Source organism: Schistosoma haematobium, chromosome ZW (genome assembly GCF_000699445.3).
Source record: "Schistosoma haematobium chromosome ZW, whole genome shotgun sequence".
In the NCBI taxonomy this organism is placed as follows: domain Eukaryota; kingdom Metazoa; phylum Platyhelminthes; class Trematoda; order Strigeidida; family Schistosomatidae; genus Schistosoma; species Schistosoma haematobium.
In genome coordinates, this window is record NC_067195.1 from 40,830,783 (window position 1) to 40,846,454 (window position 15,672).

A 15,672-nucleotide genomic window follows, 5' to 3' on the forward strand; every position below is an offset into this window, starting at 1 on the left:
AATGATCCGTAGAGTTGCGATTTGGTCTGTACACGATCTATCCTTACGGAATCCTGCCTGTTGGTCTCGAAGTTGGGCGTCTACACAATCCTTCATTCTGTTTAACTATACCCTGTTGAAGACTTTTCCCGGTATTGAGAGAGGAGTGATGCCTCTGTAGTTATCCCAGTTGCTGAGATCGCCTTTCTTTGGTATTTTGACCAGAATTCCTTCTTTCCAGTCTGTTGGTACTTGTTCCTCATCCCAAATCTTATTGAAGAGAATGTGGTGCAACTATTAGTAGTTGAACTTTAATATGTCACGAAATAATTTATCAATCTGAACAATGTAAAAAAACAAAATCGTGTTGCTAGGCATCTATAGGCTTAATAGGATCTTATAGTTTAAGATAAAATATGAATTGAATTAACTACAGGATTTATGACTATACCCAATAACAAGACTATAATATTCATCCTCAAGTTTTATTAAGGTTGCTTTCCAGTCTCATTTTTCCATTGTTTTATAAAAATATTAATTCCGTTAAACTGTAATACTAAACTTAAAGTGACAAATATCATGCTACTCAGGTTAGATTAATGTAAAGAATTAAAAGTCTATAGCTGTTCCTGGTTAGTATGATAGTAGATTATCCTAATTAATAGGAATCAATTTTAAAAGAATATCTTTGAATTTATTTGCTTTAATAAATCGTAAATTTTACTAGTTAGTTTAACAGATACTTTGTTTTCAGTGTGAAAAAAGCACAAAGCGAACTTTTAGAAATGGTATGTCAACTACAGTAAGTAATGAATTAAATTTGAATAAATTGTAAAATAAGATTGTTTACTTTTCTACGTTAAGCACAAGCATAAGACAGATAAAAGATTACTAATTATGTTGATATGGTAGGGAAAAGTGATTATAATATTTAGGTATCAATTCTATTGGTTGGCAAATGACGACAAAATCTGGATCTTGAAATCAAATAAATTTTAAACAAATTTCAATTGTTCATTTCTGAATTAAATATTTACCATCTAGAACAACACATTTTGGCTGTTAGTCGCCCAGACTTTTGATACCCATTAGCTGAGCTATATATAGATAGCCTGGTTTTTCCACCACTTAGTTGTACTTTACATATTAATTAAAATCATTCACAAAATCCAAATCAATATAAAACATGCCAGCTCGTTTCTAAATGAAACAGATGTAATTAGATCTTTCAAGCGAGTTTACTCGTTGTAGCAACTCATTTAAGATATGCCGAATCTAAATAGTTGAACAGCAAGAACCATTTTTGATTAAGACTTATTCTTAAGCTATACAAATCCTCAATAAATGTTTCTAGTCAAAAATGCTAGTGAGGATGACATTAAGTTTATTTTCCTTGGGCTTCCAACAAGGTAAAAGTATGTATAATTCCACTTGGCATTAATTTTTCATTTTATGCAGTAGAAATATGGTGTAATGATAAGAAGGAATCAAAATGAAAATTTTTGACATTGATCACTGAAAAGATAGTCTGTATTCAAAGAATGCTATTTTTCCACAAAACATATATAAATATCACAAGCTAGATCTTCCTATTAGTTTCCGGTCGAGCTGAGAAAATTTGGGACATACTGATGAAGTGTAATTGTTGGGATTCAATAATTGGGTCCCGCGTACGAGATCGTGGCCTCAAACCACTTAGGATTCCTATGCTAGGACGAAACGGCTGTTCATTGGTTCCAAGTTTCCAGTGGCGATCTAGCTTAGATTGACTCGTGCTTTCATTTGTGAAAATAACATAATCTCCACAAGTCCCCCATACAAATGACATATTTGTCGTAAAGTTTGGGAACTGATGCGCGAATCTCAGTGTTCATTGTATATTCACTATAACACAAAACGAAACTTAATTTTAAATGTAATCCGTATTTCTTCACTATTAAATTACCCTTCGACACTAATCAAAATCAGTCTCTAGATCTGTTCGGGTCGATAAATTTACACTTGTGAACGTTATTTCATTTTTAAAACTTAAAAAACTATTTACCAAACAAAATAAATTCAGTTTTTTAAATGTAAATAAATAGTAATAAGTAATTCAAAAAGATTTAAGCAAACCTGAGCTGATTATTACAGTGTACCTATGCGAAATGTTTATTAACATGATAATGGTCCATTTCTCCTTTATTGTTATCACTACTACTAATATCACTAGTTCAAGTTTTTCCCAATCGATAAAAGAAGAAAGTGGTTGGTATGTTAATTCAAGGATACAATTTTATAAATTTAAATAAACCGTTTAACTAATTCTCATATTTCGGGTTAAATGACATTTCCTGTTTTACATTTTGTTAATTGGACCACATTACTTTGTAAATAATAATCATTTTCGCACTTTTGTCACATTTAAGGTACATTGTATTTCATCAGCCAATTTCCTGAGAAAACAAAAGAAATTGTACATTATCTCTATTGCCTGACAAATACTAGTTAGCACTCCACTCTCTATTTTGTAAATGCTTTACAGAAACATGTACCAGTTTCCAGTTTCCATACAATAGAAATGAGCATTTATTTATGACAAAAATAATAATGATTTTAAGATTATATGCTATCCAGTTATGTATTAATGGTCAACTATGAACTTTTCCGGATAAAACAGTAGATCTTAACTAAAGACTATCAAGAGTACTACTAAACCTTGGATCCTTACAACGAAACTAAACTGAGTAATATAATTTATCCAGTCATCATTTATGCTCTAACATTGATTTCGACTTTTCTTTTTATGAGACTTCTGTCTAACAAAAATTGTATCTGAAATCGAGTATAGTATTAAAAAGTGTGATCTTTAGACATTTAGATGATAGACACAAAGTGAACACAACAATAGATTTTAAAATTATTTAAAAAACAGTGAGCACTTGTACTCCGCTTCGCAGAGGTCATTGCCATCAGGTTCTTCCGACCCGCCCTTTGTATACAAAATGAAGTTGTGGTAAATCTCTCATTGCCATTTTAAGACAGCTCCATTATTTTGATGTTTGCTAATTACATTATCTCTCCATTGTACTTTATAACTTAAAATAAGACAAATTCCACAGACATTCACTCACGACGTTAACCTTAATTTCATGTCAACTAGGTGCCTCGATTTTCATTAATTTGTTTTTATTCATAGTCTCTTTATTACGGTCTATAACTTCACCCCCTTTCTTATATGAGTTCACCTTTAACATATGAATGCTGATTAATCTTAACTCTTACGTTAAATGTGTTGTTTCCTCTTCTTGTTTCTCATGTTGTTTAGGACTAAACTTAATTGAAAACGGTGCTTAAAACGTTTTATTATACTTTTACAATAGAAGTTTAGGCCGTTTGTAGATAAGCAGAAGCCTTGAACTATAGTGAATTTATGTTATTTTAAAAAATCTTGTTCTCGTTTCATTTGAATAATCATAGTGATTGTGGTTATATTTACCCAAATTCACCCTAAGAAGAAGTACATATCTTTTCCAATAAAAATGGGAGGTTCTTTAAGCTTACTATTTTCATCATTCATCATGTAACCGAATTGATTGTTTTTGTCTCTTATAACTTGGTTGCATTTCAGTCCCAAGACTTCTAAATAAAACGGGTTCTTCACTGCCATAACATTTAGCAAAAACAGTCATGCTATACCTAAGTTCACCCGTGAAATTTAGAATCGTTTAGTCAACAGGGTATTTGTAGACCTTGAAGAGAATGAGTTAAAGATTCAACCCAAACTCATGAATAAAGTAGCACAGTTGAACAGTAAGATAAAATCAATTTAAGTTAGAAAAAAGGATGTCCAATAATGCGTTAATCTAAAAGTTTTAGATGATAGTTTCAATAAGTCTAATACTCTATACCTGATACGGACATATTGAATTAGTAATTCCCTTTGACTACCATTATTTGATAAAATATGTTAGCTTATGGTAGAACATTAACTTCATCAACACTTCTAGATTTATAGTCACTAATTAGTATATTCAGGCTTGTAAAAGAAGCGATAAAAGTTGTAAATGGTAACTGCAAAACTGCAAATGATTATTGAAGAAACAGCTGTTCACTAGTTTTTAGTCATTATTTTGAATTTCATAGTATGGAGCATAGATACCTAGTTAACATGTTTCAATAAACGCCGATCAAGTAATGAATTACATTACAAGAAATTCAAAAAATCGGAAATCATTTTATTAATTGATCAAGCCTAAATTCTGATATAGGGTCAGTTAATTTCTGCTCGACAATTTCAACAATTCTAACATACAAAATAAGGTGGCATCCATCATACTTAATGTATGGTTCGAATACTATATTAATCATTATTGCCAACAATGGTTATTAAAAAATTCATAGATTTAGTTGTCGATAATCCCCGAACAAATCAGTTCTCTGTCATCTATTCTTCTGTTAAGACAGCTTTTCCAACACTGGGTGAAAGAAAACAATCTTACTTCGGCACTTGCTCCAAATTAACAAGTATATAATGATCATAGATTTTAAAGATTGTTCTTTTTAAAGATACTTGCAGTATGACTATCCACTCATCAACTCTAGCGGAGATCAATAATTATTCTGCAACGGACTAACTGATATAGTTCAGTTATATGTCAGTAATATTAGCATTTTAACAAAATTTTGTGTCTAATCGTTTTTTTTTTTGTACTTGAAAATTGTAGGGAAATCAGACGATTAAGACATTAAAAGCTTATGTTCATGATTCCCACTATCACAAAAACATACTCAAAATCAAGAAATACTTCTTACTGGTTTTAGAGTAAAGTTCTACTCTGTAAATTTCTGGTCCGAAGTTGGAAGATATCCTGGAGCTATATTGTTAGTTACAAAAAGACCTAATTTTCTAAATGTCACATGTTAAAACAAAAAAGCATCAAACATTGATAGTCCTCGATCACTAGAAACTGAGAATTGTCTATTTATTATGTATTTAAGAATGTATTCTGAACATTCATGCTTATCTTTACAGTTAAAACAAATATCCCAATATTTCATTTCAAATAGATATTATTCAAAAATTGCTGTAAAATATGAACAAATGAAAATAGGTATAAAAGATTAAATGTATATATTTAGGTGTTCAGCGAACTCGGAGAGACTCATTTTAGACTGTTTCACGCTAACATTGTCGTGTTATTGACTATGAGGGAAATCAAGAATAAATGTGATTCTTAAATCATCCATTTTAATGTGCTTTGATCTTACTTTTAAAAAATTTTTCTCGTTCCGTTAAAGGAGTTACATTTGGACGTGTAGACACTTTATAACATTTCACTTTGTTTTCAACGTTTGGTAATCAATGACGGAAAAACCGATACATTAAGGATATTTTAAACTATGAAGAATTGCTTTAGAAAGCCAATATTTCCTCTAAATTACGTAGTTTAACATATATATATATATATATGAATTTCATTTAAACTTAAACACACCAACTTTGATCAAGTTAAGTTCAAATAGATCAGATATGTGCCAATTCACTTTAAAGTATTTATCTCCATCCCTTCATATATGATTCAAATTTGACCGTATTTGCATTTAAAAGTTATATCTACGAAAGAGAAGCCACCGTGACATCTGGTGAACAGTTTGTGTTTACAAAGTGATTATTTCTTATATTTAATTGTGCAAATTATCAATGAAAGAAAATACATAACTGTATAGAATCCTATTTTTATTAACTTACTCAGATTGCCTGTTTTTTAGTTAGACGAAAATCATAACTATCGTACAAAAGTAGTGCACCGAAAATATACTTTATGGAATTTCACAACTGATTGATCACTGAGTGGAGATCAATGTCATATGTGTCGGGTTCTTCTTAGTGAAGATCGAATGCTATCAACCAAGTTTCAACGTGGCTTTTAGTCTAGGTTACTCGACATTGCGTGCACAATGTTGAGATAAGATGGTGGTTAGAGTTAGTCAACAGTAAACTCTGGACCGGGGTTTCTTGCTACTTGGCACTCGTCAACAAGGTGTACCTGTAATCTTGAGGGAACTGATGTTTCCCGACGGATTCGATCCCGTGCCACCTAGCTTTAAAGTCAGAGATGTTATCACTGGGCTATCCGGGCCGCGACTGACCTCCTGTAGGACTGAGGTGTATGGATTTTAGATGATTGTATTATGAATGAAGTCATCTATTTTAAAGATAGCGTAGGATGAATATTAGTTTATAACATTTGTGAAATGGGAATCAGAATTCACGGAGGTTCTTCTACATTTATTCGCTAACTTCAATAAATACCTTAAAAACGTACTAATTTTGGAAAACAACAGTCACCATAAAATTTCAGTTTAATATAGAAAAAACATTCCAGTAAATTATTGCAGAACATATAAACATTTGCGTACAAAAACAAAAATGCTTCAACTTACAGTGACTAATTGAAATGAAGTAAACATCACAGAAACATGACGTAAAAGATACTCCATAAAAGATTTACGTGACCAACCTTCTAAGACTTCCAATTTGCTCATTTTCATTGCTATTAGTTTTTAAATTGGTCAGTGATGGAGATACTGGGCAAACAAAAGAGACTTAGAAATTCTGAACTCATCTCGTAAATCATTCTTTTCATTTTTTTTATAAACTTCAACAGTGCAATTAAACTACTTCAAAGTGATAGATACACTAAGCTCTAAATTATTCTTAGAACAGATGATAAGAAAATCACGAAATAGAATTTGGTTGTATCTCTTTAAGCAGGTATCATATTTACTGTTGGATTCTTGAATTCCGAGATTGTCTACTGTTAATTGAAGTACTTCGAGAGACAGTGAAAGGTAGATAATCTGTGTGAATACTTGAACTTCATTTTCTCATTTTACAACTCAATGAAAATTGAATACCCATAACATTGACATCATTTACTAGATATACTAATATCCTTTATGTGTTCTCAAATAATTAGAATTGAAAAGAAATAAAGGGGTTTAAAACACTTTTTACTAATTGCCTGTATATGCTGAAAGAATACAAATACGTTTTAAATGAACTAGCAAACTATAAGCATATCTGGTGAGTCACTTATACGATCAAGACAGAAAATATGAATGATGTATGATAAGTAGGATTATACTTTCAATAATTCGAAATCACATTCCGGATTTTTTAAACGGTGGTAGAGAGTTTCGATCATGTTGGACTTTTATTATCTGAGTGACTTTGGAGTGAAGCCTTCATTGTCTCACTAGAAATCATCAGCAGAAACTTGAAAAGAGAGCTGGTAAAGCCTCAATATGTTAAATTATGCAGCCCATAAAACTCAGCACCACTTTTTTTCCCAGTATCTTACTTGTTAAAAGCATTTCATTTATTTATTTATAAAGCGTAATGAACAAACAACTGGCAGTTTCATCTGACTTCTGATTTCAATTTTACACTGATATTTTCCGAAAATTTTAGTGAACCTATTTCTGTCAATATTTGCTAATCTGACATTTATTTCGAATTTATAAGGAAGTCTATATATACCAAACAGCTACAAAAAAGCATTGTCACACAAGGAAGAAGTGTCTTGCACCAAGTCACGAAACGTCATAAATCTAAATTTCTACTTATTGAAGCTTTACAAATACATTATTTTTACTGTTCAAGTTTTATTTTCGTTCCGTTGAATAAAATTAATGATTTCATAAAAGTTTAGTCAGTATTATGAATTTTTAAGACGAGGAAAAAATTGAAGTCTCTACTAACTGGTCAGTATTCCCTCTTTGTGCCTCCAATCATCACAGTGGTATAAATAAAATGGATACTACTTAACGTTATTAAAATTGGAGTTAAATGGAAATTAATTACAGATGATACATTGTTTAATTATATATTAATGGGTTTAAAAAATAGTTATTAAAGTTGGCTAAGTATACAACTAATTGCATACATTTTGTTTACTCAGTATAGTACAGAAACATACTGAAGCACTCTCAGTAATATCAAATTTAAAATTGATTAGCCTCAGGGCAATATTATTTTATTTCAACAATGGGAAGTCCTCGATTGTTTAGCCTTAAATAATTTTTACTTTTTCATATAAAACATTGTTCTTTTACTTTTGCTTACGATGAACACGCGTACGGAGGAACGATCATTTGGATATTTTTGCGCAACAGGTTCGAACGGTAAGAATTAGAAATTATGAGTACCTGTTTATGTGTACATTTTCAGAACTGGATATATTCTCCGGTGTACTGGTTAGAGAGCAGCGCTTGTCATACCCGAAACAAGGTTACTACCTGGCTGTATAAACCTAAATAGGTGAAAATTTCAAAATCGTGGTCTGGCATTACAAATCTGAACACTGATGAGTCGTTAGTCCAATTAAATATTGATGTATTCTGACTCTGAACTTTACAAAGCTTAAACAGAACACTAGGTGCTCATGCATTTCTGTAACCAGCCTTTGTCGTAAATGGTTTGTTACGATTTCAACTTCCAGTTTGGAAGTTAACATAAATCCATCACATTAGGTTTGGTAACAAGACAATCTACTTAAATGAAACCTATGTAAATAATGATTTTAGATTGTTCAGTAAAGTTACAGATTTAAGATAACACGGTAAGAACTAGGACCCACTATACCAAACAGAAACAATACCTGGTGTTTTTTTGTTCTTACCAGAAACATGTTAAGAAAGTTCTTATAGGCAATAAACTAATTTGTTGAAAATATATGTCTTCAGACTATGAACTATTTTCTGGCGATTAGCGTTTATTACAGCTTTTTATATGCATTAACAGCATATCTCTTCACTGTATTTTATACTTTTGTAGGTGAGTTAGATCTCACTTTATACACACAAACCTACGTTTTATAACTTTCCAATTTTAAATTTTTCGTCTTTCATCAAGCGTACACCAAAGTCTGTATCTAGTTTTTAGTGACTAAAATTTAGGCAAGCACGCAGCAATCTGAAATGACTGTTTTTCTTTAGATCATTTAAAATAAGTAACATATACGCACAGTTTGCGTAAAAACATGAGGCGAACAGGATAACATATCCAACTAGTGTACCATTGTTTTCTGTGATGCAGCAAATAAATGTGAACAAAAACAATTACGAATTTCATACTAGTATATACAGTTTTTCTCCAACAATATTAATATTATCTTATGAGTATTTATTTCATCAATCACATGTCCCAGTTATTCAAAAAATTGAAATGACTGAATTGGAGTTTTCCAACGTCAGTTACTTGATTTCTCAGGCACATGGTGTTTTCATCTTAGTATATTTAACCTAATTGCATGTTAGCAACTTATTAAATAGATGTTGTTTACAAATTGAAGCCTGTCTCATGTTATACAACTGCGTAGATAATGCTCTTCTCATGTATCCAGAGGTTTCGTTGATAATTAGTACACAAAACTGTTTACCAAAAATATCTTTATTCTAAATAATGTATTATTACTGAAAATCATTTTATGTTGCAGACATGATACATATAAGATTCAGATGAAGCACTTGTAGTGTGTTCATAGTTAACCTCAACTCGACACCACGCTACACACCCTTGAGCTTTCTGCAAAATAGGGTGACTGATGGGTAGTAATATGTTGTACTCCTTTTGTAAATCTTGGATCTCTTTGGTTGAAGTTACGTCGAAAAACTTTTTGACTGACGTTTTGTACGTCCGTATCAAGCTATAATAGAGTACTTTGTCAACGAAATTCATATTAATTTCGATCTTATTCATTACTGAATCTTGTATTAACTCAGAGAAAATGGTTGTACAACTATTTTAAGTATCCTCTTATCGTAGAGCGAGGTGAACTTACATCAGCAATTTGGTTGCTGGACAATGGTCCTAGTGTTAATATACCTCATGTGGACTTTTTATTTATATGAGATATTGTTACATCATTCACAGATCATGGAGAAATAACTTGCTTCAGAAAAATAATTTTTCGCACCGGGTGGATGTTAGTCTGACAATGACTCAGAAATTCCAATCCACGAGTTAATTGTTGACGACTGAAAACAGCAAGTTTAACAGTCAAATCAGGTATTTTTAGGTTTTTTCTGTAACTACTTATTTAGTACAAAATAACCTACTTCCTCATTGGTTAAAGCTTTATTGATTATATTTATATTTTATCAAAATGAACATTGAATCGAGCAAACAAAAAGCGAAAATAAGGTTAAAATCATTTCAAAAATCGATCGAGGATACTGACAAATAGCATTCTTTGATTTTACTTAGACACATAGTACGCAAAGTTTGTTATGTACTGATATCAACTTGTTTTTGAAATAAATTGGTGTACGTTAAATTTTAATCTACATAAACCCCCAGAATAAATAGGTGGTAGTCCTATTGACATTCAACACCTGTTAGCAAACCTCGTTAATTTACTGAAGAGAACTAGCTAAAGGCAAACATTAAGAACTTATGCTATTTACTACTTCTCGTGCTGCTTGCACATTTCACCTAAGCAACAAGCCATCTCGCTCTCGGCAACTTTTTCGGCTGGAAAAATATTGTCACCACATCTAAGTCTATATTTTTGCCGCCTATAACTACCTAGGGATTGGACGACAAAAACTAGTCTCCAAAACTTCCTGCTAAGTAACTGTTTAGTTGTTCTTCAAGAAGTAGAAATGGGATCTCTGAAACGCTGTGTCATTAGGTCGTTTACCTGTAAACAACCAGACCATTAGGGTAAATATTTAACACAAATTTGTTTGGAAAGGCAAGTCGATTGGATTGATCTCAAAATGTAATTAGGTAGAGAGTGTGCAGCAAGTAACTGTAACCTATCACACCAATGCAGTGTACAACACTGATTCCTAGCTGGATGCCTTTAAATTTAACTAGTGGTAGGCATTAAATGCTTAATTACAACAAAGCCACGGTTTTATTAACTCTGTTACCGACGTTGGTCTCCATCACCATGATACCGTTTTGATGATGTATGGAGTTGTATTAGACCTACCCTCGCTTAAAATATTTCCCTAAGACAATCGCGAAATTGTCACAATTTAAGCTACAGATGCTACTACATCTTGTCATATTTATCGAATAAATGGGGAGCCTATTAGTAAACAAAAGCCAGTGAAATCTTTAAATGCAAGTTTTATAACTGTTGACCTAATAAGCACCAATAATACTACTCACATTTGCTCATTTTTCATGGAAAACACTAATAATAACTCTAAGACTTAAACCTTGTACGAGTATACATACAACCGACATCACAACTGATTGATCACTGGATGGTGATCAATGTCATGCGTGTCTAGTCCTTATTAGTGCAGACCGAATTCTATCGATCATGTTGCAATGTGGCCACCAATCTAGGTGACTCGACACTGCGGGCACTATATATTGAGATTAGATGGGGTTGGAGGTAGTCAACAGGAAACCCTGGACCCGGGTTTCGTGCTACTTGGCACTCGTCAGCAACATGATCGATAGAATTCGGTCTGCACTAATAAGGACTATACACGCATGACATTGATCGCCATCCAGTGATCAATCAATTGTGATTACATCTCAGTCCTACAGGAGGTCAGTCGCGGCTCGGATAGCTCAGTGGTAACGTCTCTGACTGTGAAGCTAGGTGACACGAGTTCAAATCCGCCAGGGAGCACCAGTTCCCTCTAGATTACAGGTACACCTTGCTGACGAGTGCCAAGTAGCACGAAACCCGGGTCCAGGGTTTCCTGTTGACTACCTCCAACCACCATCTAAATCTCAATATATAGTGCCCACAGTGTCGAGTCACCTAGACTGGTGGCAACATTGCAACATGATCGATAGCATTCGATCTGCACTAATAAGTACTAGACAAGCATGACATTAATCACCACCCGGTGATCAACCAATTGTGACTCATCATTTATTTCAACACATAGATATTGGTACAAAGAGGCATCAAATGCATATGCACCACACAAATCTCATTCGATATGTGTGAGGGCTGTGATACCGCCCGGGTACCCAAACCGAGGCAGGTGGTTTTCTTAGGGGATCATTCCCCGAGCCTTCGACCTGAAAGTCTGACCCACCAGGCAGTGGAGCATCGTGAGGAGATACAGTCCCATGGTAGCCGGTGACCAAAAATCTGTTCATACACCATCTGTTCCCGCAGGATACTGGTGCCCATGTGCACCATTGGTTTGGGATCCGGTTAAAGCGCCGGACATTCACTTTTCGTCCTCTCATTTTCGTAAACAACACCCCCACCACGAGAAGGCAGTGAGTAGGACTTCTCTGGCAGAGGCTATATACGCATGGCCATGTAAGAGCATTTCAAGAGGGAGAGTGGACTCTCCCCACTCTCGGCCGTACCAGGGCATTTGGGCACACAAATATACATCCAAGTAGTCAATATATGCGCAGCCGCTTGATTCATATGCAGTTACCAGCAGAGTCATCTTGTCCTAATTACAGACTCCTATGGCAGTAAGTACCCTTCGCTCTATCTGACAAGTCATTAGTTTATAAGTGATGATCGATTAATAAGTCGAGTGTTCATGATTTTACCGAAGAGAAATGATGAGCCTGAGTTTCACGTTGTAATACGTAAACGTTATATTGTTAGTCCTATGGAAACATCCCTTCATTGTGGTCTGCTTTCATCTATATTTATGTTGACATTAGTCTAGATAACTTGCATCAGCCGGAAGATTTTCTGCCAGAATTGTTGTACTCATCATACAGTGAAGTAGAAGGCCTATAAGTAAGTTATTAAAAATACATGCAGCAATGGTTAGTCTAGAAGACCATACGGCTGAATTTAGACTTCTAATGGTTTTTACAGTGGGACACTACAGTTTTCTGGTATTTCAAACATTCCAACCAAAGTAGGATCTAGATATGGGCATCAGGACAAGATGATACTCCAAATCAGAAGTTAGGTGAAGTTGAAAAGAAGAGAAAGGGGTTGAAATGTTTAAAACACTAATCATAGAAAGAGACTAACCATTGGAAAATATGGCCTGTGAAGGAATGAATTGGAAGTATGAGATGGTACTCAAGCCAAAAATCTAAGGAAAGATAAAGAATAGATGGGTTCTGAATCATCCTACAAACCTCAATATCGGAGATAATACATATATTCTGAAATTTAGAATTACCTATGGACGGATTGCGGGAAGAATAATGCGGTTTCCAAGGTCGATAAGCATACTTCAGTGCGGTAAATTCAGGTGGTACTAAATGACGAAATAATTTAATTAAAAAAGATTACGGTAATAAATTGTCCCCTGAAAATACTGAACTTCAAAACTCAACATATCAAAATATTACTTTCCGTGTAAGTGAGCATCCGACAATTAGAACACCAAAAAGGGGCCCTTACATATAATTCGGTCGTTTCGTTCTAGTCTTCACATGATAATTGTTCGCCATACTTATCGGAACTATCTTATCTTGACAAAATACAGTAATGATAGTTAAATTATATATGTAGATTACGAGTAAATGAATATACCGTGAGATTTTAAATAGCTACCCTTTATACCGAAACTCTTGACAATAAGACAGTTAGTGCCCTGGAATGCTTGACGTGAATACCAGTTCACTGTGATTACTAAAACATTCAGAGATGAAAATCATATAGCATCAGCTTATAGTGACTTCTGTCTAAAGTAGTGTCATGTTTCTAAAATTCGAAGTATCAACGTATTCGTTCCCCATTACAGTTCAAGACATTTCAGCAAATTAAGTTGGTCTTTATTACAGTTTTACCTACTCGTTCTGTTCGTTGAATTCGAAGGAACATTTGTTGATCAGAATCCTAACATGAAATAGTTAATGTGATACATCATTATACCAGGTGAGAACAGTAGTTTTTTACTCATCTTCTATCGAATGGATGTGTTAAACAAAACAGTGACATCAGACTTTCCGACATAGCTGTGGTTCATAATTATTACGTGGTCCCTTTCCATATTAGCTTGTCAAACCAAGTCGTTTGGACCAAATAACGTCCAGGATAAATCGTGAGGAATGGACTATCCCGACATGTTTGTAAAATAAATTCTCGTAATTAAATCCTAAGTGACTTTGATATGCGATAAGAATGATTACATAGCATTATATTAAATATATCAGTTAGCGATAAACTATTGAATGGATCACAAGAATAATTTCATTGAAGTTCATTCAGAGTCCGAAGATGATTCAGACTCATTTGCGCTTGAGTCTTCCGACTCCGTTGTGTTCTCCTTTCTAATCTCCATAGACTTTTCTGCAGGCTGCTCTGAGTGACTTGATGATGAGTCACTGTCAGATTTCACTTCTGAATTCTTGGCTTTAGAACCAACAGATGTTTTTCGAGAATCTGGTGGAGAGGGCTTTGGTGAACTGCCGTTCGAGTCTGTCTTCGACTTCTTGGCCTCTGATTCTCCAGATGATGAGCTTTCAGAATCCTTTCGAGCACTAGAAACTGAATGTTTTGATGAATCACTATCCGACTCTGTCTTGGATTTTTTGGCTTCGGATTCTCCAGACGAGTCTTCCGAACTTTCATCAGAGTCCTTCGAAGGCTTTGCTTTGCCCTCAACATCCTTGACTGACGAGGGGCTTATTTTTTCTTCTTCCTCATTCCCTGAATCTTCATCTTCAGAAGTTTTTCTCTGGTGTTCTGTGGAACTGTCCCCATTTGCACCAACTTTCTCCTCAAGACTTTCATCTGAAAGCTTTTCTTTCTCTTTTTGATCTTCGTTCTTCTCTTCTTCATCAGCTTCACTCTTTTCTTTTTCGTTAGAAATATCAGACTTATCTTCATTGCCCGAAGACTCCTAGTAAAGTCAACTGATTACTATTAAACACACTACCTTATCCTTCTCTTCGTCCTCCTCCTCACTCTCGGCCTGGAAATGAACGTCACAAATTGAGTCTGAGTACATTTTCAACAGGTTTAATTCATGCAGCACATGCAAAATAAGGCAAAACAATCATGCGAGAAGACCTAAGGCGCAACCGGTACCTCACTGGCGCTGCTACCCATCAATGCTGAGAACGGCTTCTGAAGGTAAATGGTAATAGATAATTGAAGATCTTACAGGTTTTTCTCCAGGTAATTTTAAAAAAGATTCCAGTTCTTCCATTTCCAAGGCCTCGTAAAATTCCTCATAGCCCTTGAAAGATGAAAGTAAGCAAAATACTAACTCCAAGATATTCCTCATCAAGGAAAATATGTGGTGGAACCAAAGGTTTATCTTTTTTCTTCAGCTCCTCAAATAATGAACATTTCTCAGGTTCGTTGGAAACGTCAGAGAGGTCAACTTCCTTAAAGTCAACCTTTTTGGCACTAAGCAGTGACAGAATGAGTGCCTGTTCTTTTTTGACCTGCATCATAGCTAGTTAAAAGTAACGATTCCAACCTTAAGGTTTCCAGAAAGAGTGCTGATATAAACCTTTAGAACCATTGAAGTAACGCAAAACAGAATTTTCCGCTGATCCAATGTCCTATTAATAAGCTCAAATGGTTCAAATGGTTGTGGACGGAATAGAAGCTTTCTCTTAACAGGCTTCTGTGTCTAGTAGCAGGGGATCACCAAATCCTCCAGGCAGGAACCTAGGTATGTTAACAATAAACGAGGAAAAGAAATTAGTAAATCATAGTGTGATACTATCCTCAGTCCTTAAGAATAGATCAAGTTGCCTCTTAAAGGACTCCTGGGAAGTCGCTT

The 15,672-nt window shown here is 34.2% G+C and overlaps 1 protein-coding gene across 3 annotated transcripts; it reads right to left on the reverse strand.

Moving 5' to 3' along the window:
* Nucleotides 1–12,165: 12,165 nt before the first annotated feature.
* On the reverse strand, nucleotides 12,166–15,542 carry SH3BGRL2 (SH3 domain-binding glutamic acid-rich-like protein 2). 3 transcript variants are annotated; one of them, XM_051211389.1, is made up of 6 exons: nucleotides 15,364–15,542; nucleotides 15,149–15,328; nucleotides 15,043–15,117; nucleotides 14,967–15,005; nucleotides 14,815–14,850; nucleotides 12,166–14,778 (listed from the first exon to the last, which is right to left on the reverse strand). In XM_051211389.1, the coding sequence occupies exons 1-6, from the start codon at nucleotides 15,406–15,408 to the stop codon at nucleotides 14,137–14,139; spliced, it is 1,017 nt and encodes a 338-aa protein (XP_051071444.1). In that variant the 5' UTR covers nucleotides 15,409–15,542; the 3' UTR covers nucleotides 12,166–14,136. The 3 variants fall into 3 exon arrangements, with proteins under 3 accessions (XP_051071444.1, XP_051071446.1, XP_051071445.1); XM_051211391.1 differs by having other exon boundaries at nucleotides 14,059–14,778; nucleotides 15,043–15,328; nucleotides 15,364–15,448; XM_051211390.1 differs by having other exon boundaries at nucleotides 14,059–14,778; nucleotides 14,815–15,005; nucleotides 15,043–15,328; nucleotides 15,364–15,448.
* Between the last annotated feature and the right edge of the window lie 130 nt (nucleotides 15,543–15,672).

Coding starts and splice junctions, on each gene's coding strand:
- SH3BGRL2 (XM_051211389.1), bottom strand. CDS start 15,408: ATGGTTCTAAAGGTTTATATCAGCACTCTTTCTGGAAACCTTAAG. Junction 15,329..15,363: donor CTCTTTCTGGAAACCTTAAG/GTTGGAATCGTT, acceptor GCTATGATGCAG/GTCAAAAAAGAACAGGCACT. Junction 15,118..15,148: donor TTGATGAGGAATATCTTGGA/GTTAGTATTTTG, acceptor TCATCTTTCAAG/GGCTATGAGGAATTTTACGA.